The sequence below is a fragment of the Geospiza fortis genome, unplaced genomic scaffold (genome assembly GCF_000277835.1).
Source record: "Geospiza fortis unplaced genomic scaffold, GeoFor_1.0 scaffold121, whole genome shotgun sequence".
Lineage (NCBI taxonomy): Eukaryota > Metazoa > Chordata > Aves > Passeriformes > Thraupidae > Geospiza > Geospiza fortis.
In genome coordinates, this window is record NW_005054346.1 from 1,932,235 (window position 1) to 1,958,674 (window position 26,440).

The window sequence follows — 26,440 nt, forward strand, 5'->3', positions numbered from 1 at the left end:
CATGCCAATGTGTTGGCAGTGCAGGGGCCTTGGTGAGGAGAGGCTGGGGCTGCCCTGAGCCAGTCACAGGTGGTTCCATCTGGCTCCAAAAGGAACTACAGAGAACCACAGCAGGGCAGGGCTGAGCTCTTCAGCCAAAATGGTGGCACCTTAGAGGAAACATAGTTAAGGAAGAGCCAGTCACAATGCCACACAGGCAGAAGAGCAGGGAACAGGAAGACTGGGAAACAGCAGAGGACACACCAAAGTCAAAGGAGATGGTGCTCCATACTCTGAGCAGACAGTCCCCTACAGCCCATGGTGCAATGCCAGAAGCAATATCCCGTGCAGCCCCTGGAGAACCAATACCAGTGCAGGTGCGTATGTCTGGGAGATGGACAGTAGCCAATGGAAATCCCACACTGGAGCAGGTGAAAAGTGGGGTGAGGAAGGAAGGGCAGAGAGGACCTCTAATGGACTGATCACAAAACTCCATTCCCTGTCTCCCCTGCACGGCTCAGGGTGTGGGGAGAGGAGTCTGAAGTGACGGAGTGAACTTGGGCCAGGAAAGGGAGGAGGAAAAGTGTGGTTTTAATGTCTATTTTTCAGTTTCTCATCACCTAAACCTACTTTAATTGGCAATCAATTAATTTTCCCCAAATCAAGTCTGCTTTGCCCATTACAGTAACTGGTAAACAATCTCCCTGTCTTCATCTTAATCCACAAGCTTTTACTTCCTATTTTCTCCTGTCATCCTGCTGACTGGGTAGGAAACTGGCCCTTAGCCAAAGTTAACCCACCATAGGGGTTATGCATGCAAGAATATTTCCTCCTCCTTTGTTACCTGTTTAAAGGAAAATACAGTGATTATGGCAGACTTTGTCTTCAGGCTTTCCCACTGCACCAGCTGACTGCAATGCCTCGACAGCAATTTATACAAATAATGCTTGTATCTGTTTTTTCAAATGAGCATCCCAGGAGTCCCACCATCCTTCTCCAGGCTCTTATGAATCCTGAGTACAAATTCTGCTCTGAGAAGTGCTTTGTAGCTCTAAATGCAATATAACTGCCATTTACATAAAGGTTATCTTACCTTGGGTTTATTCAGACATGAAAAGAATAAGAAAAATGCAATTCAATTTTGCAAAGCCCAGGAATCATAAAAATGCATTGAAGTAAAACCTTGGGGAAAGAAATAACTTATCTCTTGGAAGAAAAAAAAGGTCTTTTCACTCTGTATTCTTACTCTCTGCAGCTGTTTTATACTAAGCTTGAAATTAACCTTTGAAACCAAGTGGAATCCCCTTATCTGCCCTATCTAAATTTTATGATTCTCACAGTTATCTAATATAGACGGATCTTAAAGTCATCTATTTGTTTGTACTCCTCAAAACCATTTCCCCAATAACCCCATCCCCAATTACTTTTATCTCCTTTTATTGCCCCTAGAATCATTTATTTATGATGGAAAGCTCAGTGTAAATTCATAATATTTTTTATCTAAGGTGGTAGATCCATAGAACATGAAACTCAAGACAACAAAATGTAAAAGTTAGAAGTTGTAAACCTAATTTTGAAAATTACTTCTATGAATCTTTTATAGCTCTGTACCTGGCTTCTAATGCTCTAGTTACCAATTCTTTAGAGCCTAGCTTGTCAAACAGAAACAAATTACTTTGTATCCTAAAGATATTCAAATAGGGAGAAAATAAATTGCAAATGAAATAACTATGCAAAAAAAAGGAAGCTATCAAAAAATCATGTAATTTTCCACTGCAGTACAATTCACCCATCCTCCTTCATTACATACATATGCACATTTACTGCAAGACATACTCAGTCTTAGAAAGACATGCTTGAAATTGCAGGAACCGGAAGTGAGATACCCTTCTCTCCAGCCATGTTGGTAGTTCATTTATATTTAACTAAAAGGATAATTACTCCAACCTTTTCTGCTTACATTACAGTCATATAAAAACTATCTCTAGAAGTGGAGCTGCTTCTTTTGTCCCATCAGATTTTTCAAGATTTTATAATGTTCCCATTCAGAGCTTCAATAAATCCAAACCAGATATGAATAACTGGAACTATGCTCATCTTTTTCTAGAATTTAGATATATTTCAGTGGTCCATTGCCTCAGGAAGAACACATACACACAAAAAAATCTTTTCAATGTATCTAATCAGAAAATCAATTTCACAGGATTTTACTTTGTAGGAAGAAATATACTGGGTGGATGGATGAATAGGCTGTTTGACATATCCATACCTTATTTTAACATCCAATTTTCAATTTATTTATGTATTGCTTACTAATAGATTCATATCAGAATAGATTCTCATGAATCTCAAGCAACAAAAAAGTCACAAACACTACTTCTTGCAAAAGAACTCTGGTACTTGGACGTTCTTCTTCAGTAGTATAAAAGTAGTATTATTCATAAGACAGCTCCACAGTAAAATGAAAATACTTAAAAACTCTTAAGCAGAAAGAAGCATTCATTAGAAAGACATATAGGTTTAGAAGTTACCTAAAAATTACTATCTTACTAATGCTTGATGGACTACTTCAGCTTTTAACCAAAGCATTCTTTCAGCTATTAATTATTTTAATGTGAGTCTAAATTTGATACCTGATAGCCAACATTTTTTCCCATATCTGTTTCTAGTGGGATTTCTTGCTTAGAGGACATTGTTTCAGTTATAGTAACCAGCTGCATGTTGGAGCTTCAAGAGCTACAAAGCAAACAGCCTACAGGTAAATATTTCAATTTTCTTTGACCCCAAAATGCATTCCAAGAAAACTGTTAAGGACTTCAGGACCAAAGATATTCTGAATAAATTCTATAGATTTAGTGCAGAAGCATTACACAGGGTCTATCACTACAAGCAAGCTTGTGGATGTGTGAATCACAGTTCTCCTGCTGGTATGATCTTAAAAATATGATTCACAGAATGGGTCAGACTGGAAGAGACCACAGTAGGCCATCTGGTCCAACCTCCCTGCTTGACCAGGGTCATCCTAGGGCACATGGCACAGGGTTGTGTACAGATGGTTCTTGAGTATTTCCAGTGAGGAGACTCCACAACCTCTCTGGGCAACCTGTTCCAGTGCACAGTCACCTGCAGGAAAGAAGTTCTTCCTCATGTCCAGGTGGAACTTCCTGTGCATCAGTTTTTGCGTATTGCCCCTTACTCTATTTCTTGGCATCACCAAGAAGAGCCTGGATCCAGTCTCTTGAAACCCTCCCTTCAGACCCTTGTAAACATTGATAAGGCTCCTTCTCAGTCATCTTGTAGCTGAATAGGCCAGGCTCCCTCAGCCATTCCTGCAGGAGAGATGTTCCAGTCCCTGCATCACCTTTGTAGCCCTTCACTGGGCCTGTTCCATGAGCTCCATGTCTCTCTTGTCCTGAGGAGGCCAGAACTGGACACAGCACTCCAGATGTGGCTTCACCAGGACTGAGTAGGGTTAGAATCACCTCCCTCAACCCACTGGCAATGCTCTTCCTAACACACCCGCAGGACACTATTGGCCTTCCTCTCCACAAGAACACACTGCTGGCTCATGGACAGATGCTGTCGACCAGGACCTCCAGGTCCTTCTCTGCAGAGCTGCTTTCCAGCAGGTCAGTCCCCAGCCTGTGCTGGTGCAGAGGATTATTCTTGCCCAGGTACAGGACGCTGAATTTGCCTGTGTTGAATTTCAGACGGTTCTTTTCTACCCATCTCTCCAACCTGTCAAGGTTGGATGCAGAACAAATTCGTACCTGGGAACTTTGTCGACCTGGACCTCCAGGTCCTTCTCTGCAGAGCTGCTTTCCAGCAGGTCAGTCCCCAGCCTGTGCTGGTGCAGAGGATTATTCTTGCCCAGGTACAGGACGCTGAATTTGCCTGTGTTGAATTTCAGACGGTTCTTTTCTACCCATCTCTCCAACCTGTCAAGGTTGGATGCAGAACAAATTCGTACCTGGGAACTCCTCCAGTGCACTAAAGGTAGACATACATGATGATTCTCCTCTATGTCAACACTGTTGTTCTATGACATTCTTAAAATAAGTAGTTAGAGAAACTAAAGTAAATTTATTGTTATAGCAGAATACTAGAATTAAAACATACCAACATAGTTCACATAATACATCTTAGGACTACATGAAATTCATAAAAATAATTACAAACATAGGTACTTTCCATCATCAGGGCCTAAGGAGAAGGCATAAAGTATTCTGAAAATGAAGAAATGGAAATGCTTTGGATACCTCATAGTGCCCTCTAGTATTGGTTCTTTGCACAGACTACTTTTTCAAAGTATGTGTATTAATAATTGTGTTGTGCTAGTTTATAACAGAGGTTGTACTTTAGGAAATTTCTGTGCCAAACAAAATTCAGAGGGTGATTGTCACTTACAGACAGAAATTTAGATTATATTTAGGTTAATGCTCTTTTCACCTATTCTTCCAGAAATATGTCACTTAAATAACCAAAATCCCATTCTATTCCTTCCTAAAATGAACCAGCAGAAGGGTTATCATTTTTAGACAAAATCTCCTTTAATCCCAAATGAACAACTACAGGCAAGAGTTATATAATTACTGCACGTATGCCTGGCCTTCAAATTCTGGTACACAACTAAGGACTTATTTTTCAGTGTAGCAAACTAGAGCTGGATAACGGTGTTCAAATTCTGATCCCTAGAGGTGAACAACAGAAACTGAAACTCCACTTGAGAAGAAATCCTGAAAACCTGCTATTTCAAGAAAATACAAATGCTTCTGCTGACATTTTAGTAGTGACGAAAAATTCCTTCAGGGGCTCCTGGACAGTAAAGGGCACTCTCCAAGGAGGAGGGGGGAAATTGCATGTCTAAGCATTGCAGCTCCAGCCATTCTCTCTGCTTTGCCCTGTGTCAGCTAAATTTTATTGAATCTGAATAAACACTGTAAAAAATTTTGGTTTCTGTGAAATATTATTCCTGAAAACACACATTTAATTGGAAAATTCCTGATCTCCATTGCTAAAGACTCAGTTGACTTCTTTTAGCTGAATATGGCGAGAAGCAGCGGAAAGTTCGGTAAATAATCCTTAAATCATTCAGCAAAAGGAGCAGTAAAGTTGTTTTCACGATCAGCCAAAACAGGTGCCTATTTTTAAGGGCACAACAATAAAGTTCTCTGAAAAACAGAGGCAGTGTCATGTTTGAATTAGAATCTTAATTAATGAGATTTTGACATGTTGAGTCACTTATTTTCCTTAAATTATTTCAAAGTAGGTTACCCATTCTCTTGAAAAAATCCACCCAAATACTTCCATAATTTATAGTTAGTTTCTTTATGAAGCAGTTATTATTTTGGATCAAAAATTCTAATATACATTTTATAATATTAATGAATATCATGAACTTATTAACAAAAGAAACTTATTATATATATAACATGATGATGTTCCTTTGTCAGCCAAAGGGAATTTTAATCAGAGATGAGAAGAAGGATAAATTTGACTTATTGGACTTCCTTTTTTTTTCCTCCAAATCACCTCTTTCCTTTCTGTAATTCAAAACTTCACATCTACATCTAACCTTTGCTGATAGCAATGGAATACTGAGTTATAACTTTCCTAGGACAAATACATAACTCCAGGGAAGTTATAGCAACAGAGATCAGACAACAAAAGCCCTGAAAGGCCCCATACGCTTTTAGGTTACATTGAATGTTTTCTTGCACCTTTTCCTAGCAACCTCAACACCAGTAAGAGTATTTCAAGCTTCATAATCATCTGTCCTGACTTGCCTGTAATAATGACTTTACTTCACTCTTTGTTCCCAAACATACTGATCCAAATTCTGACCTCATGTACCTTGACTTACTGACTCCACAAGTTCTGCACTCCCTTATACTGCTGTAAAATCCAAAGTTTTTTTCAGCACCTAAATATAAAGCCAGGAATTTCTGACTTACTCCATTTGTTTTACTAATTTCTTTTAGAAATATAAAAATATTAAAACTGTGCCATAAAAATTCCTATTGTATTCACAGGTACAGAGACACAAAGATGTCAGTTTTCCAGTACAGACTGTACTGGTTAATATAATGGTAAAATTACATTAAATAAATATTATTAAAAATATATATAGGCAAAAGTACTCTTTATCTGGTAAAACTCCTCATCAGCTTTAGCTACACACACTATCTTCTTAATGAAGATTAGATTTTTAAAAACGTTCATATGATTTTTAGATCACTGAAGTGTAGAAGAAAAATGCCTTAGATCCTCTAACACAGGACTGAGAATTTGGTGAGCAATGAAAGTGGCTGCCAGCTCTGCAACAATAGAAAAGCTCTGCAGCATGTCACCTTGTTATATTAAGAAATCAGTGCCATAGTTTCTGTTTTCACTCTACACTAAAATACAAGAAGCCATCTGCATTGAAGAGAAACAAAGCATGAGGACCACAGGATTATCCTGCAGAACATTACCTAGGAAGGCAGACATTTCCAATATCAAACTATAAAAGCACGCAAATAAATACAAATATTAAGTACCATTTCTAAATAAAATGTAGGAATATATGCTTAATGATACAATCAGCATGCTTTCCAATAGACATTTATAATTCCTTTAAATCCACTTTAAAGATGTGATGCAAGGCCATCAGGCCTTGTTGTTACTACCAGCAATTCTATTCATGTGAGACATACAGAATTTATATTATTTGAGTTTCACCCTGATCTAAGATACATTTAATATAACCTAACTTCATTTTCACCAATACCATCCAAACCACAGTCTGTTTCTTGCTTTTGCATTCACTTTCTCAAGGACACTATCTCTCAGTGCTTAAACATCAGAACACAGAAAATTATTTGCAAATTCATAAAACCAGTAGTTAAAAATGGATTTTGGTTGACATTCATTCTCCTTTTGCAAATTAAACACATTGTTTTCCAGTCACTCTTGGAGATTTTTGCGAAAACTTTCCACATCACCAATAGTTAATGCACAGCATAATGTTTTCAGCTGGTAATACAAGAATATACACTTGCTGAGCAAAACCTACACATTGACACAGCCTGCAAATTAATCTTTTTTGTGTGCTGCTTGCCTTTCCAAAATGTCTGAATGCAGGTCTTTGTGCCTTTAAATAAGTACACTCTGCAGTTATTTCTGAGGAGAACCAAAAGTGGAAATATATTTCCCAGAGTAAGGAATCCATAAAGAGACTGAATTATCTAATCCTTTTACAAGATGGGGAATTAGGCCATTCTTATAGCAATCTTTTATCTGCTTCTGGCTTCAAACCATTATCTCACAGGAGAAAAATTACAGTCTTTGTCAGTCTTTTCAGACTTAACACTCTTTCTTCTCCTGTGAACCATTTTTCCTAGGACTTGTGAAAGAGTTTTGTGTGTGAGTGTGCATTTGTGTCTTTAAGAGCTATATTAAACTGCTATCCAGAGCCTCAAATTATGACCAACAAGCTTCCTCAAGCTCATGATCTCCTGGCTTCCTCCCTGTATCTTTTTCATCCAGAAGAAATTTCTGTGGCTAATACACATCACATTGTTGTACAAAAACCAGAAAGAATCTCGAAACATTGCCATAGAGAATTAGCTTGCAAAGCACACATCAAAGAGAGCAAAGGAAAAGAAGGGAGAAAAGCTTGGTAAAGCACTTGTCTTTTTAAATTATTGAGGGGGTTAAATGGGTTTTGTAGGGGAAAAGAGAAAGACATGTCTTGACAAGATCTGCAAATGAAGGACAGAATGAATCGGATGTTGCCCTCCATTAATTTGAGACAGAGCAGAGTAATTTTCAGGACCAGCAAAATAATATTAATTTCATATTCAAATATGGTCTTAATTCCTTCATTTTTATAAATCAAGACTAGGACATTAAAAAGGCCTAAAAAAATCCTTTACATCTACCGTTCTTAGAATTTCTCCGCAGCAGTTTCAAATGTTTGCAAGTGCACCAACCTGCTCAAACCAGTTCTCTTTTTAACAACAAGCCTGAAATTAAAAAAAAAACCAAAAAAAAAAAACCAAAAAAAAAAAACCAAAAAAAACCCAAAACAAAACAGGTACTGTTGAACAATAGTTCTTACAAAAGATAGTCTAGTGACATGTCACAAATTCACTGCATCTTATGCTGCATTCTTCCTGCATAACCAAAACCACATATTAAAACGCTGTCAGTTAAGTCACAGTAGGGCTATCTCCAGATAAACTTGGCACACTGCCATGTTACTCGAACCAGATTTATCATGATAAGGTGTATGTGTAATATGTAATTCACATGCAAATGTACCTAGTGTTCATGTTTCAAGTCTAAGTCTATTTTCACTAACATGTAAACATTATCTTTCTTCAAACAAATGGAAATCTTCCATTACTTTTATGCTGACTGACAGCTTTTTAAGTCAAAAAAAAACAAGCCTACCTCACATGTGCATACTATAAGGAAATAAAATAGCTCTTAAATCTAACACAGAGGGAAATACATCATGAAAACACTGGTCTCTTCATAGCTTATTATAATTTTTGATAACAGATGATATTTTTATTATCACAGTATTTTGTGGAACTTCTGATAGGACTGAAATTATTGCTTGATGAATTTACCAAGAGAGAAAAACATGTAAAAAAAAGAGGGAGGAAAGCAGTCTAATCTTTCTGGGATTTCTGTCTAAGCACTTCATGTAAATCTCCTGTCTTGTATTGCTGCATTCCTAAGACACTGTTAAGATTTTGAAAATAGAGAGACTTTGGCCATTCTTCCAAAACACAATTCATTGGGAGTTTTCCATGAAATTAATTGAGGTTTAGGATTAAAAATTATACTATCTTGTGCACTTCAGAGGTCAAACTTGGATCCATGGACTCAAAAAATAATTTGAAATCACACAGATATTTTCTATTTTGCATACAGTAAGATGTTCCAAAGAAACACAAGGCAGTGAAAGAAAAGGCAAGCCAGTGTGCTACTCTTAAAACTTAGCAAGGCAGCCTACGAAATCTTTAAAAAATTATTTATGGTCTTTGATAACCATGAGCGCCAGTAAAAACATTTTCTGAATTATTTTCTTCTTCACTGTTTTTGAAAGCACAAGATACCAAAGTGGTACACCGCTCCAGGGAAGGAAAGATAGAGTGATATATTTTTGCTGTACTTAGCACTTACAAAATCAAAAGACAATGAATACACTATTTTGGCTATTTATGCATCAAAACTGGGCAAATGCAACTCATCAAAAACACAAAGTTGTTGCAGACATCTCTTTGTGAAAAACCTTTCTTTAGGTTTTTTCTTCTGAGAATCTGTGGCCTCAGAACCAGACGTAAACAATAGGTTATCTGCTGCTGTGGAATGCAACAAGTCCGTCTGGATTGGCCCAGCTTGGATGTTTATAATTAATGGCCAATCCAGAACTGAGCTCTCTCGGACACAGTCCGAGAAAGCGGCGTTTGTTATCATTCTTTGCTTTTCTATTCTTAGGGTAGCTAGCTTCTGAAGAAACCTTTCCTTCCTTTTCTTTGTAGTATAGTTATAGTGTATGTATATATCATAGTATAATAAATCAGGCCTTCTGATCATCATGGAGTCAACCTTCTCGTCTCTTCCTTCACCCAAGAACCCTTGTGACAACTGTCACACAAAGTGAATATTTACTTTTTTTTTTTTTTTGCCACAGCTTTTTCTTTTCCCGCAATTATTTTCGTTTTTCTACTTTTATAAGAAGTTTTAACTAGCCAAAGGAAAAATATGGGGTTTGTTTTCAATTTTCCAAAGTGAAAGGAGATTTTTAAAAGTTATAAAGCAGTACCATATGGAGTTTAATTTACTTGTTTGCCACTATTAAAAGGGAAAATATGCAAATAAAACATTTTGTTTAGGACAAAGTCTGTGAAGCTGGCACAGACAAACATGAGGAAAATTCAGCTCTTTTAAACAAGAGGTCCAATAAAACTAAGGTTACAAAAAATAGATAAAGGAAAAAAGAATGTAAAATAGTTACATGAGTAATCTGGAATGTTTAGTACTTTCTGCCCTATAATAATAGCCACTTAGAAATAGTACACAGTCAGAAAGATAATATGAAATGCATGACAGAAAAGAAAAAAATACATGTATGTAATAAAAAAATTGTATTTAGATTTATGTATTTAGAAGACATAGACTTCCTCAAAGTCTGTACATGAACCCTAATCACAGAATTTTCGCTCCAACATTCATTCTGTACCAACCACCTCAGTTTGGAAACACTTTTCCCGCTTGGTACTTTGAAGTAATTTGTTCCCAGGTTTCAGGAAAATTAACAAAGCAGAAATTTCTGCCAGAACCTGACTCAATAAGCTGGCCTTACCACTACTGGGCAGACATACAAAGACTATTCTTTATGCCAATACATGTACCAAACCACACACATACCTGTGCCCATTCCCCAGTATTGCATCATAGCATACAGAGTCAAATAAGGGATTATATGGAGCACTTGAGAGATTATTCTTTCTGAAACATGTGTATTATTGATTAATAATATTAGAGTCTATAAAGAAAAACAGGGAGTTATTTTATATCCACTGTGATCAAGTTTTGTTCTAATTCCATCACCTCTTAACACTGCAGTTAAAGGGATGATTATAGCTCATGTAAACATACCAGAACCACCTTTAAACTAGCATCTGCAGATTTCCTTCACAGAGCAGTTTTGACAATTCATGTAGCAGCTAAGGAATATTTGCACATGCAGAACTTTTCCTGCTAGAATTCAATGCAGACATAGTTGTTTATTATGTCACCCAGGCACCACACACTGTTACATATGGTCAGGAAAAGGGGAACACAATCCATGGAGTTTCAGTGCCATTTAGTCCTGTGTGCATTTTCATGGTATTACTCCCTCTGAGGTGACTGATACCAGAATGCTCAGTTTGAGAAAGAAATCTTACAGCCTGACTTGAACAGCAGTAGTCTGCTAAAAAAAGAGCAGAAGCATCTACTGTGATGGCTTAGTCTAATTTGGCAGAGCATAAACCTAGAACAAGTGCCAAAAAATGTACCAGTAGCAAAAGTTACATCCTTTCTTCTGCCAGGACCTATGGCATCTCTAGAGTGTGCCGGATGTTGACCCTTTTTCACCCTACCCGATCAGCCTCTATCCCAATGTTGCATGGTACAGTATCCATTCCCTCACACCTTTCCATCCCCAGTTCTAGAGTTATTTTGGAATTACATGCCTGGGCAAGGTAGGAGAACCCATCTAATTTCAAAACACAAGTCAGCCATACCACTGGTTTCTGTTCAGGGAACAAAATGACATTGAGAGCTGACTTGTCATAAACAAGAAGGAAGGGATCTTGTGCAAAGTGGAAGTTGAGGAAGCTTAGTAGACTTCCTTTCTTTTCTTGAGGAAATCTTCCAGGAGCCTATCACCATTGTCTGTTTTTTAAATGTAGACTTTAATCAGTATTTATGAACTTCCTCATAAAGGTAATTAATTTCATTAAGTTTTCTCTTTGGTGTCTGAAGTTTCAGGAGTGTTGTCTGGGGACAGTGTATACAGTAAAACAGCTTTTTAACAGCAATTTTTTCCCTCTTTACAGTCATCAGCTTTTCTGCTTTTGATAGTTAAACTAGATTCACTTGTCAAGCTTCAGACTATTTTCTTCACAGCTAATTATCAAGTTTTCCACCAAATGCTTCTTTATGACCACAAGTTTCATTAGCATTGTCAGAGCTTTGTGGCACTGAGATAAAGCACTTCCATACAAACACTAAGATTATAAAAGAGTTGAAGATAGATTAATACCATGGAATTCCTCAGCCAACCAAATAATTCCTGTTCTTTTCTAGAGAGATATGATGGCCAATCCAAACAACAGTTCCATAGTTTCCACCATTAATCTGAAATTATGTCAAATTATAGCTGGCTCTTTCATTTCTTTTGTCTCCTCCTCTGTAGATTCCTGCTTGTCAGGGCTCTATGTCATGAAGATTTGCTCAAATTCCATTGACATATTGCAGAGAACTAATATGTGATTCTAAATTTCACTTAGCACCGCATAGTTTATATGATTACATCCCAGGCATTGGTGTAGTGGAGACTATATTGTAGGAAGCCAAACTTTAAAAAATCCAAATTGTTAAAGAAAAGGTTACTGGTAAATAAACAAACTAAGTTGAAGACTGAAGGACAAGACATCTTAAAGGTGTAAAAGTCAGAGATGATGAGCAGGGTAAGGTTTCACAAGCAAGGCAAACTGGTATGAAAATTTTTGAGTACTTTCTTCAAACAAAGTTTTCCAAAAATATCTATATTGACAGCATGCACACAGTACCTCATTTATTCTACATTAACAGCTCAAGGATACAAGTTTCTACACTTGAACTGTACTCCACATCCCAAGGATGAGAGTAAGAAAAGCTCCATTTTATTTTTTAACGTATAGATGTACTTTGTTTGTTTATATCCATATTTTTTGATTCCTCTAGTATGTTAAAAGGCCTCACTACACTGTCCTTTTGCTTTAGCTAATCTTAAAATATTAACTAAAACATTGCATCTCAACCCTACATTTGTATGCGACTAGTGTTCCTTCCTAACATTCTTGTTCAGAAGCCTTCAAGCTTGTGGCACAGTATGTTTTCTATAATCCCATTTCTTTTTGAATCACATGCAACCCCTTTTTTGTATTCTATTGATGTTAAAAAGAATGAATGCAGCCCTTGCGCTATTAAAAACAAAAAGCTTCTTACTTTCAGGAATGCATTGGCAAGACTCCACAAGAACAAGATTTAACTTTTGAGCATGGCAGTGGGCATACAAGGCTAATGGGTGGTCCTTTAAAAAAAAGAAAAAAGAAAAAAGAAAACCCCCTATAATTCATTCAATAGTACATTAATATTATCTTTTACCTTATGGTTGATTAAATTCTTGCAAAACGCTCAATGTGCAAGTCACAATACATATCAGAATTATGGAAGCGGTGTTTGGCTTTTACAAATTGTCATTTAAGTATCTATTTAACCCATACAAGTTTTGTTAATGTGTGAAAGTGTCTTATAATTCATTGGTCAAACCCGAAATGCATTTGTTTTTCCTGTATGTGAGAAAGGATTCACAAAAACATGTTACAGAATGAGTCAGTCTATTTTATAAGCCATTCAGAGCAACTGTGCCCTTGGACAAAGAGAGAATTATTATAACCATTTTACTCAAATAATCAAAATCCAGATCCATTTTAGTAGAAGTGTCCTTCCCAATTTTTCAGGCTAAATAGAAAAAAGCAAACCTTCCAAATACAGCATGGGGGTTTTCTGTAGCCTTTTTTCTGTATCTATAAACCTTGTTTTGTTCCACCTTGTGAATGATGTCACCCCTTTATTTAGATGACTTAATATGCTACTTAACTTGGCCTGTAGTCCAAGAGCAGCTATGGGAATAACTTTGTTCTGGTAGCTACTTCCCCATTTGAAAAACCTCTTAAAGCTGTTATCCATCTGCATTTCGCTCATCGTGTGTGAAACATCTATACAGAAAACAGTAAGCTCTCTGTTTCTTACAGTTATATGCCAGACTACAAACCAATTTATACTCCAGTAGAATTAACCCTTCCTTTAATTTCACATCACCCTCTGGGGACTTTTTTACTATGGTTTTTTGGGATCTTGGTAGTTTTGGGGGAATTTTTTTTAGTTTTTAAAATCATAAGCTGTAAAAACCAATTTCGTATGATATCTTGAAAGAATTCTCCATTTTTATTTCCTGGATGTCTGGATGAAGAACTTTACCTTTTTTAAAAATTACAGACCCAGTCTTTGATCACTATCTACCTGTTTATTATTTGAAGATGATTGGTGAAATTATTATGATTAATGGTTAAATATCAGTTTCTAAAAAAAGTTACAAGTTCAGAGGTTTTATTCTAGTTCAAATAGTGTCAATTCTGAGTCTCATGTCTTATGATTCACAAACAAGTTTGTACTTTTGTCTAAGAGACTTAGGCTAAGTGAGAATATTTTCCCCAATGCAGTGTCTAAACATCATTGCAGGTTTCCTCCACAATATAAACTGGATTTAGTTTGTCTTGCAACAAAATTAGTTTTTATCTCTAACTATAGTCATTTCCATTTGGCATTCTTTTTTTTTTGTGGTACAAAGGGAAGGAGCTATACTGGCTCCTTTACAGACTACATGAAGTCTGATCACAAGTATCTTAGCATGGAGGAAAACCATTGGTTTAGTCCATTCTTCTCACAAGTTATTGCTCTCATTGTAGGAAGCTCCAGAAGCCACAGAAATATAAGATATATAGCTGCACCCTACTGCAGGTGGTTTTACAGGGCATACAAAATGAAACCAGCACTATTCTCAGGCTAAGGTAACCAACCTACACATAGCCATAGACCTGTCCACTCTAATTCTCAAATAATGAGGGATGCTAATGATCTATGGCAAGAAAATGTAACCCTAGAAGCAAGAGCATCCGAAACTAACACACTCTTTTAATGAAGAAATAGGGTGGAACTTCAATAAAAATATTCGTCCTTTCCAGGTGAGATACAAAATCTTAAGCCAAATTACTTAAAGCTAGTACTGAAAAACTCCTTCAATTGTTCAAATAAACACCTCTCAGAAAAGCTCCAACATATCCAAGAAAGCGGGAAAACTTCTGAAGGAGGTGTCATAGAAAGTAAATTGAGTGGTGAGTAATGAGAGCAAAGCATTTTAAAAAAGTACATCAAGGTTGAAAGAAATCAATTATGCAAATGCATGAGTAAAATTCAACTTTTTGTATGAGCCAAGACACGTTTCCTAATATTTGGAACTTCGCCAATTAAATTTCAAGTATAAAGTCGCATTTCTCCTAATGACAGCCAAAATACCTTCAGTAAACTTATTCTGGTAATCTGACTTGACAAGGCCTATTATCTATACAACACCACTGCCATTAATAGCTCAAATCATTTCAAATCACCTTGTACAACTGAAAAATGAGTAACATTAAGAGGAAATATACCTGTTTAATTGTAACCAAAAGCATGCATAACAGCTTTTATTGAATCATTTTTAAATTGTATTCAAACATGTCTACAATCAAATCACACAGTATTTACATATATACTGTACAGCAAACGAGACACAGTATTTATATATACACTGTACAGCACACGAGACTAGTTAGAAAATGGAATATGAAAACATAAAACATATAATTTCTAAAATAAATTAATACCCTAATAGGTTCTGTATTTTGACCTTACATTAAATATTAGCCTTTGTCATAACAACAGAAACAAAGGCCAACACTGAGAAACTGATTCAGTGAGATGATCTAATTTTATAGCACAGTATTTTCAATGGCTATTTCATTGACTAACAGACAATCTAATTGCTCTTGAAATCAAACACGAAAAAACTGTCTTCATGTTTTTGAAGCCACTTGTTTCATGCGACTGTCTGTACCCCCTACTTCATCTGCTGCAAGAAGGTGCCAGACTAAACCTCTGTGAAGGTACTGAAGAGAGAACTAATTGTACTAATAACTGTCTTGACGAGAGGAAAGGTGTCCTCAGTAAGAAGGAAGGAATGCTCCAAAAGAATGGATAGACTTTATCACCTTGAAGAAAAAAATGCTAGCTTCCTCACTACTGAACACAACAGAAATACTAGTTTGTCTCTTTTGACTTCCCTTACTACTAAAGAGATGGTGTATTTTTTTAATTCCTCCAAAGTTTAAAGAAACTGCTAAACTGCAACAGGAGTAAAAAGAATTACAGTCATGAAGGTATCACCCAGTTCCTCACCGATTTCCTTAAACACAGTAGGGAAATCATTGAAGGTTCACAGGCAAAATAAAGCATTGTTTTGCATTCTCTGATAAGTGAAGTGACAAAAGGGATTTTGTGAGATCTTTTTCTCCCAGCTCATTTTATTTTAAAGGCCAGAATCGTTTATTACATGCAGTTAAAGAACAATACCAATAGCCAAGGTTGCTAGGTTTGGCTCAAGATCTGAACCCTTTGTTCCCTGGTGTGCAGGACTGAGAGAATATATAGTATCTTGGCACCTGCTGTTAGCAGCTACTTAAGGGAATTCAAAATTTAATTAACCTTCATAGTAATCCATAAAAGATGTTATGTAAGTTCAGAACTTCAGAATTTAGAGAACTTAAGGTTTCTATATTCCTTACCTCTCTACTTAATCCATGGACTATGGATGCCAGGTGAAAAAATGTACCACGCTTTCATGTAGGTGGTTGTTTGGAAACATTCTACAATATAAGCAATTTTTTTGCTTGAATTGGGAAGAATTCCATGACTTGCATGTTTGCTCTTTTCTTAAACCATAAGACCACACTGCTGACAAGCAAAACTCTAGAATTACAAGGCCATCCAGTCACTACTGCTCTGACAGTACTGTGAAGTTCCCTGAGGCTCCACAACCCTGCTAGAGATGCTATTGCACGAGTGATTCAGTTCTGCCTGCAGTTGTGCTTCCAGAGCATTGGAAAATGTCTTGAAGCATGTCTAGTATGTCTATATAAGAGCTTTAGAAAAGTAGTAATTTATGAGCAAAATGGGGGAAAAAGTAGAAAAAAGTAGGGTGGCATATGGCCAAACTTTTGACTTAATTTCACCACAGGTTGCTTTTTATTTACAAGCGGCTAATCCGCTCTCAAACTACACAATAGAGCAGCCACTGGCAAAGGCAGGCAGATAAAATTGGCATGCCTCTATATTGTTCTTGCTAATCTGAACCATTAACAGAAGGGTGAGAAGGCTAGTTTTGTCATTTAAACAGGCTTAAATCCTTTCTCCAAATGAGCTTTTGTCTACATAGAAGAATTCATCCAGGAAATTTAAGGGGTTTCTGTTAGTGTTGCATTCTCCAGTTGACTAAGCTACAGGAATACTAACCTGTTTATTTGGTCTTCATACTGTAAATGCAAAAATTATTGCCAGCTGTCAAAACCAAAAGGGGTTCAACCTGACTAAATTATTTCTCAGAGGTGAAACAGGATGAGATTATAAAGTGCTCAGAAGCAACTATTTGAAATCCTGAACTGCACCTGTGCAACTAAATCTCCATTTATACAGGTGCATTTCAAATTGGATTTGAACCCTTAAATTCCCTGATTCATTCCCCGAAAAACCACAGAAGCTCAAATGACTAATGAAATTCAGACATGGAAGAGTTCAAAATAGTTTCAAGCTGTGAAGCAAGGCCTAAGACTATGTTCTTTGATTCACTGTCGATGCGACATATCAAGCATAAACATAAGTTGCACTATTCAAGTGCCAGAGGTCACAGGGTAGCCAGTAGCTAAGTAATTATTTATTTTTTTTAGCACAGGAGAGGTCATCACCTGGTCCTTAAGCACAAAACACGGCCAAATACCTGGAGGAAAAAAATGTATTTGTTAGCATGATCTGATTTTGTTTCGATTTTACCTGGCACATCTTGCACATATATTCAATGTGACCTTTGCTTGAGGCTCAGCCGGATGAGCACTTCGAGTCTGATTGAATTTGCTCCCAGAAGACACCACACTTGTTACTCCTTCCATTCTGAGATCATCAAGATCCTCTGGAACAAGACAGAACAATGGGATGAACACATGATTAAATTTTGCAGCAATAAAGAAGCCTTACCTGTAGAATCACTAAAAAATGGAACTGATCGAAAATAGGCAAGGAAACAGTTACTTGCATACTAATAGGAAAAGACATTTGAGATAATTTTTACTTTTTATATAATATCACTACCTTATAAGGAGTTCCTTAAAAAATATTCAGCATCATTTCCACATCAAACCATGCAGCATATTTTAAAAATCTTTATTTATCTGGTTCAAAAACTTGTCATCAAGAGATGCTGTCCAATAGCTCAGTTTGACACTGGACATATTGAAGACAAAAAAAAAATTAATGTGTGCTATTTCTCTGTGTTTTTTCATCATCTATTCACTTAGCAGTGAAAAAATATTGCTAAAATAAGTGTTCTGCTAAACCCACAAAATATGAAATGGACATATATATCACATTGAAAGGGACCATAACGTGCATACTTAAATGGGCAATATGGGCAACTCACAATAAAAACTGAATTTTCAATGACTGTAAAATCATTCACATTTTGAAGGGAAACAGAAGAGGGTCTCAGAGAATTTTTTCCTAGGATGACATTGGAATAGTCCAGCTCAGCTAGACTGTAAATGAATTCTCTTGGTTTACACCCAGGCCATTCTTTCAAGATCAATCTCTATATTTTTTGCTAACACAAAACACAAAATATTTTTTGCTAACACAAGTTGTCTATGCCTCATGTATCTATAAAGCCCACTTTTCAGTTGTTTATAACTTGATTAGACTCTAGCTGAAATGTAAACAAGCAAAGCACTGGCTAGCTTCTATTAAATGACCATATACTGACCATGTAACCATGTGCTGAGTGCTGCATGTGGTTTACAGTACACAGTATGTCATCATCTGATTAAAATGTCTTTCAGATATGCTATACACCTGAATTTTCATATATTTACATTTACAAAAGAAACCTAATGTTAAAGAATCTGAATGAAGCAGGAAGTACAAAAAGATTTTAAATCCCAATATCAGATGGAGAAAAGTCATGGAGAACTTTAAAATCAGAGGAAGATAATTAATTGAATTAATTAGAATTTAAAATACACAAGTAGTCATTATAGACTCACAAAGGAGAACCAAGCTGCTTTTCATACACAAATAAATGAGATACAACCCCCCAAATCTCTACCCAAAATACTTCTGGTTGTCCTCTATAGTTCATAGACCCTACTCTTACCACGGTGCTTTAAACTCAGGGCAATGTGGTCAGATTATCAGAATTATGTCCTGTTAACAACACTCTTTTGGGGAGACATGGATTTTAATAAGCAACAGTCAATAACAGCTAGGCTAAACTCACATGAAAAAGTTGTAACCAAAGTTCTTGAACTACATTTTCTTCTCTGTAATGTTTTATTTTACTGCTTAAGAAAACTTTCCTCCCCACCACCACGCTCCCAGCCAATTTGTTGCCTTGATATAAATTGATAAGTGTAGTGAAGTTTCTGGCATCATTTTACACCATTTCAACACCTTTTCCTTTAAATTTCATGTATGGTTAATGCACAACCTAATTCAAAGGACCTGGAAGGTTATATGATAGAAAGCTATGAAATCAACCCCCTATGAGTCATTTCAGAAAAGGTATTACATATTTGGAACACATTATGTATTAAAATAAATACAGTTTAATTGTGCTTTAAAGAGGTGTGAAAAGTTCCATACTTTTAACAGATGTAAACCACTGGATGAATTACAGCTTAAAAGAAATTGAAGCATATGCCTCAGGTTTTTCTCCCACTAAGCAGATGTAATTTCTTTAAATAAGGTTTTCAACTGTTCTCTGCTTGATTACCTTTTGGTTTTCTGATGCCAAGTGTTTCAACAAAGCAATGATATAGGCTGCCCTCCATGATACCTTTTATATTTGAATTTGGATTTCAAATTCATGCCTTTTTTGGTATTTTTAGTAAACTACCAGCCTTTTTCTCTCAAAAGAAAATTAAGTGAAACTTTATGCAAGAAATGTGGATTCAAGAGCTGCCTGTAGTAGTAGCCAATGGAAAAGTAGGCAGAATAGTATGCAGTATTGATTTATTGTCAGATGCTGTTAGAATAACAGCAGTAATGTGCATACAAAATGAAGATTTAAAATACCAGAAACCTACATCATATACAACTGTTATTTTTCTCAAGGAATTTTAGTTGATTGAATTCAGCACTGGATGGAATTTGTCCATGGCAAACTACAAAAAGCTGTTAATAATACAAGTAAACAGGGAAATGCAACTCCATGTACCAAATCCAAATAATAACTGCAGCATTTGATTTAATTTCATTACTGCACCTCTGCATTGACATGGAATGATTTCAGTTTCTTCTGGATACCTCAGATTTACAGTACAGATACTGAACATTTTCTCACTAAAGCAACTGGGCTTTGAGAAGCTGTCTGTTTTGTAATACCCATAACTTTGGATGGGAATTTTTGAGGTGGTAAGCAAGTTTATATGCCATCTTCCAGATCAAGCCCATCCATTATTGAAGGTTTTTAATAAAAAAAAACAAACAAACAAACAAAAAAAAACCCCAAAAACCAATAAAACAACAAAACATAGCAGCAGTAAAACAATGAATCATACAGAAATTTAGTGCTGAACTCTGAGTGTATGTGCGCATATTGTTCAATGATTCACGTGTGCTTTGCAGAAAAATATTTGATCACAAGTAAGAAAGTTATTAAAATAAATACAATCAGTAAATGCAATAGTGCTTTTTAAGAGTTAAAAAAAAGAGCTCCAAAGGTTCAGATGCTTCTATTGGAAAGAACCAGTCTTAGCAAAATAGGATTTCATTAGAGAGTCAATACAGTTGCAGGGTCTGGACTGAATCTTTTCTCTTTCTTTGCATTCTTTGCTAGACCAACTAGTGATGATACAGCTGAGTGGCTCCATGATTTTATGGAGCAGCAATGAGGTAATTCACAGAGAAAAGTGAGAAAGAAAAGCCAAGCTGGTGACTGCTTCTGTCATGAAAGACAAGAATACAGTGAAACTTCTCAAATCATTAGAAAATTGTTATCTATCTTTTTATAGTGATAGGCTGAACGTTCACATAAATGAAACAATCTCATTTATGCTAATGAAAGTTTGCTATTTAATGTATGATTGTTTACTGTGTTTCTGTGCTTTAATGTTCACTGTCTGCTATTCTCTAGAAAGGGTATGTGAAGACCCAGCTTCCGTCCTATGGCAATTTCCACTAAATATGTTCTGTGTGTTAAAAAAACTACATGTGAACCAAGCAAAAAGAACCTTACATTTTCCTCAAATCAGCAATTTACCAAAAGGAATTCACACAGCTGCAACCTTTATGCTTTGCCATAACAATACACAAAAATACTTGTAAGTGAGATAAAGATCACAAGTGTAATATAGCATAGGAGAGAACCAGATGTTTTCTAGATTAATAATAATGCTGTGCTAAGCTTAATTCCATGTGATTTTTTTCTATAGAAAACTTTAACCAAAAAGAGGAGGGCAAAAATGTTGGCTACTTCAACAAAACAAGAATATAGCCCAATAACAAGGTCATGTTTTTAAATAGGACATTGTTCACAATTATTTACTTACTTTCTTTTTTGGAGGAAGGGATGGGGAGAGGGGAAGGGGCACTTACTAGTGCCAAGTGTTCCAGAAACTGTGCAAGATTGATTATTGTCTTGGGATGACAGATTGTGGAATCAACTTACAAACACAAGACTTGCACACCATTCACTTTAAGGACAGAGCTCTTCTTATGCAAAACTTCTATAAAATACAGTAAAAGCTTAGTTGCACAGAAGGTTCACGTAATCAGATATGTTGTATTGTTTTCTATGATCCAGTCACTCTTGTCTCCTACCTCCATTACACATGCAGTAATTTCCCAGGAGTACTTCAAGAAGTATAAGGTTCAAAGCTTATAAGGAAAAAGTCTATGGTAGCTCAGTTTGTCTGTTCAGTCTAATACTAAGAAAAGCACTAAATGTTTTCATGTGAGAGTAAAAATTCAGATAATGAATTCTGATTTATATTCTTGCATGCCACCAGGCAATCCTGGTGCATCAGTAAAATAATGTCTCATTTGTTGAATCAATGAATTCCTCAGGGTAGTGTTCTTACATTGTAGTAGACATTGATGTATTCCTTGTACATAGCCTAGATTTGTCGTTGGCATTGTTGGCTGAAGCACAGACTCTTAGTATGCTCTACTAATCTCATTTGAAAACAAACAAAGGCCCCCCCAACCAACCAAAAAAAAGAGCCAAAAACAGAACAACAAACCAAACAAACAACCCAAAAAACTCAAATCAACCAAACCCTACTGCTGATAGAAGTTCTGCTTGTGGAATCTAAGCAGCTTTATATGTCATATTTTTACGTGCATTAACATGTTAACCAATCCTCTTTGTTTTAGATAAATTATCTTGCCAGATATCAAGAGATTCCAACAAAAGACCACATTAATGCCTAACAAAATATTGGGCCAAGCATGAAGTAGGCTTCCAGACAAGGAAGAATCAAGAACTTAGAATATCTGATGCTCCACTCCTGAAAAAGATATTTTAAATATTTGCTTCAACAGATGCAAAACTGGAGTTATACTCCGCAGTACTCTAACTGCAGGACATCTCATGTTGTTTTTTCAATGTTACGGAGCAGACAGTGCTGTTAGTCTGGTACACATGTTCTAAGATGTTTTTCCATAAACATCTTCAAATACCAGAATTTCACCTAGTTCAGACTTGTGCCATAGACTTTTGATACAAATATAATTCTAAATAAATTCATCAACAGACTTTCACTCCTTAGGTGTATCCAAGATTTTTGAACACAATGTTCTGAAGACATCTTACTTAAGAAGCATCTCAAGTTGACAATAAATTCCCTAAATGTTTGTGCTTTCCCTGATGGCTGCACAGAAAGCCAACTGAAACATGATGCTGCTGAGTCCTTGAGTTTGCACATTTATATCTACTTGTATCAGTTGTCAGAGCCAATCTAGCAGAATCTCACTCCATAGTCCAAAAACCACAAAACCAACATGGGAGTAGGGAGAGCAGCATTGTTTCAGCTACTGAAATATAGAATGAATCATTGATTTGAGTTCTCACTTTTAATCAGCAAGAGTGAAAGGAATCTTTCTTCAGTATCTCTCTCTTCCTATTTTCCCCCATTTGGGATTGGAATTGACATAGGAGGTAGCCTTTTCTGATGAAGATGTTCTAGTTTCATTAAACACTTCAATATCTTAGAAAACTACATGAAGAACTGGCCCACAGGGCTCCTGCTTATTCTCCCTTTTTCTACGAGATGTGATAGTTATTTTTGACTGAAAACAAGTAACTTGCAGGCAAGACTAATGGAATATTGACTTAGGAGATGAGAGCATCTCTAAATCCAGTGCAGGGGCTTCAGAGCACATTATGGTCTCATTTTATTTACATGAGAAAGTCTATAATCACAGTTGAGAGGAATTGGCATCGTGCTCTCTTATCATTCCCCTATTGGTAAACCAAGGATCTAGCATCACCAAATAACCAGTGCTCACCCACCAGCTCAGCAACAATAACTGACTGAATAACTATTGTTGCTCCCTACCAGTAGGGATTTCATACTCATTGCTCAAAGTTTTCAACCAGGAAGTTTCATTCAGTGCTAATTAATTATTTTAAAAACTTCATTTTTACATTAATAGGAATCTAGAATTGTTTGGAGCATTTTAATTACTTCTACATTACCAATAACATAAAATTTAGAATATTTCACTTGCTACACCACATTCTACAATGCATTACTGCAATTGCTGCAACTCTACACCAGTGCTTGCACTGTAATAATATGGAATCTCAAAAAGGTTATAATGAGATAATACACGAAACCACCTGAAATTCTGGAGTTCAGAAGGCATCTAAAGGAATGTCTTTTAATGTTTTCCTTGGTAAATTTTTCTTTTTTCTTTTTTTCTTTCACTTAAGTTTTAAGTAAAGCAACTTCTAAAATTAAAAGCAAGTTTTGATCAGTATTTCTAATTAGCTCCAATTCTGATGTCACTCATTTCTGCAACCACGATAGTTGTGTGCAATTTGGGCCACAGTTCAACTCTGCATTCTTAAAGAAAACCACCAAAAAAAGCTTTTTCATAATAACAGAAAAAGCCATGTTTAAATCCGTAAGTTTTTCTTCAATCATAACAAAAATATCAAAGGATTAGAAAAGAATGTATATTTAAAAGGTTTCAGTTTGTGGTTTTTTATTTTTTAACAAAGGGGAGACAGCTGTAATGTTTTGAAGTGCATTTGGTTAATGTAATACAGATGTGCCTTACAATATATATCTGTAATACTGAATTTCACATTACATTATTGCTTACATCTTTATTTATTAAGTCTATTTTGAATTAAGCTGATAATTTGCACGCTGTTTATATGAAGTTTTACAAAAATGAGCTGAGTAATTAATTAGTTCAGTATTCCTCACAAAACATAGAGCCACTACAGTCCATTTTCAGCCAATCAGACAAAATATTATCCTGTTTAGCATTTTGTGAATCAATTTTTGCACTGAGTGCTGCATTCATATCTCTTTGCAGCCACATAAGTTACTCTACCAGTCCCTTGGCTAGATTAATCTTAGCTAGGTTGTTGAGAGGCCAGTGGCAATTCATATACCTTTTATTAAAATGAAAGTTGAGGCAAAGCATAAAAATTACAAATAATCTTATGCCAAACATTTCCAGTAACACTGAACCTTCCAATAGGGCTTTTTTTTTAACTGTTGATCCAAAGATTTTTGGAGTGTCAGTATGTGTGCTCTCTTTCATAAACCTACACACATCAAGAATTCCTATAGTGCAAATATCTCTATTTCCCCAACATTTTCTTTAATTTAAAATTATTTAAGCAAAACATTTCACTTGTCCTCTGGAGAATTTTCTTCATGAAAGAGAACAACAATAAATAAGAAGCTTGATGCTTATATAGCTTAAATTTTCTACTGATAAACAAGCAGATCTCCCATTTTAGAAAAAGTGCCTTTCAGTGAGGCACTATTGCACCTATTATGCTATAAGGGTTCCAGTTAATTTAGGGATTAATAGATGAGTGATCTAAAACTGGACAGTTTGGGCAGGCAGGGGAAAAGCAATGAAATCTCTAAACTCTCTGTGTGCACAGCCACATTTAGCAACGGATACTTCCTATGTTGTATGTGAAAGTTCCTAGTGAGTTCTAGGTTCATGAAAGTCCTGAGACAGTAACCACGTAAGTAATTCTATGATAATCACTAAAGCTCTTAGCAAAAAAAAACTATAAGAAACATACTGTGGATCTTTAATCTTGCTCTTCAACTTCTGCCCAGCTGCAAAGGGAAAACTGCCCTCCTTGTTCCTTCTGCTAACTGTGAATCCAGGATGAGAATGAGTATATAGCATGGCATCCAACGACCAAGGCTCTGCCATTTCTTCCAGCCCCATTCCTCTATCAGCTTGCCTCAATTCTGCTTGGTCCTGAGACAAGACCATCTGTTTTTTATCACTATTCTTATTTTGGCCAGACACTGGGACATCTGGAAGACTGCACTGTCTACACTCCAAGAAGCAGACACTGAGCTGGATACCATCAGCATACCAATGGCATCACAGTACATGCTCTTCCTCACTCATTGATTAAATTCATACCACTGACATCTTTCCAAAGAGGGTAGAAAACAATTTTATAATTTTATCTCCCCAGTTGGGTCAAGCATATAAACTAGCAGGTATGTCAAAAACATTCCACACATCCAATAGATTAATCATTTAATAAGGTTTCAAATATACCACACAGTTTTCCAATATATTTTTTTCTTTTTTAATAAAGAGAAGTAAATGCTTTTTAAATTAAGTTTAGGTTACAGAAAAACATGTGCAGTTGGAGGTGTTGTAAAGGTGCTGTTTATTCTGTTACATTGCTTTGTGTAACCTATGAGTTCATTGTGTTGTTTCCTCATGCTTTTGGTTTGGAAGGGAGAAAATTAGGTTTTTGGTTTTGCTGCAATGCTTGTGCAAGCATTCTGCAATGCAAGACAGAGACCTGGCTGAAATGGAAAATGGCCTAATGGTACATACAATACATTTGGTTGCTACACTTTCATTGAATATTGCAGGACAAGATTATTGCCTAAAAATAAATCAAGCATTACACCATGTTAGGTCATGCAATGTTAGTTCAAGCCTAGTATCTTAAACATCATAGAGACACATTTGCTTTTACTCAACACTATTTTATCTTCCGGATATGAATGACACATTTCTCCAGAATATCTCATTTCAGAAGACTAAAACCATTTTGAAAATCAGTTGGAAAATTTTATCTGACAATTCTGCTTCTCAAGACACACTAATACTAATCAGGACTCCATTGAACTCAAGGGGAATTTTCCATGACTCCACAGACTGAAAATTTATCTTAAGTATTTCAAGTTTCTGCCTTTTGGGTTTTAGCTCCTTAAAATGAGAGCTGCGAAACTAAGGTAGATCTTGAGATATCTTTAACTTTGGAGTCCACAGGAGTGGAACAGAATGTAAACCACATCCCCTGGCAGCCACTGTATGTCCTTTTCCTGTGGAGGATAAAAACCACAGGCTAACCACTCTATCCACACTCTCACTGACTGAGAGGGAGTCAGAGACTTTATACTGGTAGACATCAAATGTTCCTCTAAGAGCTGTGAAAAAAAGGTGAAGGAAATGCAAAACATTAGGAAGCACAATCATCATATGCCGGACAGAGGCAGCAGAAAAAAGTACATTGTATCATAGAAGATAAATTACTAATTTATTGTATTTCCTTCTA

General features: G+C 36.1%; 1 protein-coding gene across 4 annotated transcripts in view; it reads right to left on the reverse strand.

The window, feature by feature from the left end:
• The window catches only part of CUNH8orf34 (chromosome unknown C8orf34 homolog), a 116,526-nt gene that overhangs the window by 26,195 nt on the left and 63,891 nt on the right, over positions 1-26,440 (reverse strand). For all 4 annotated transcript variants that reach the window (XM_031058650.1, XM_031058649.1, XM_031058652.1 and 1 more), the window contains one exon: positions 17,431-17,566. In XM_031058650.1, coding sequence (XP_030914510.1) covers positions 17,431-17,566 — 136 coding nt within the window. The remainder of the gene's footprint in view (positions 1-17,430; positions 17,567-26,440) is intronic.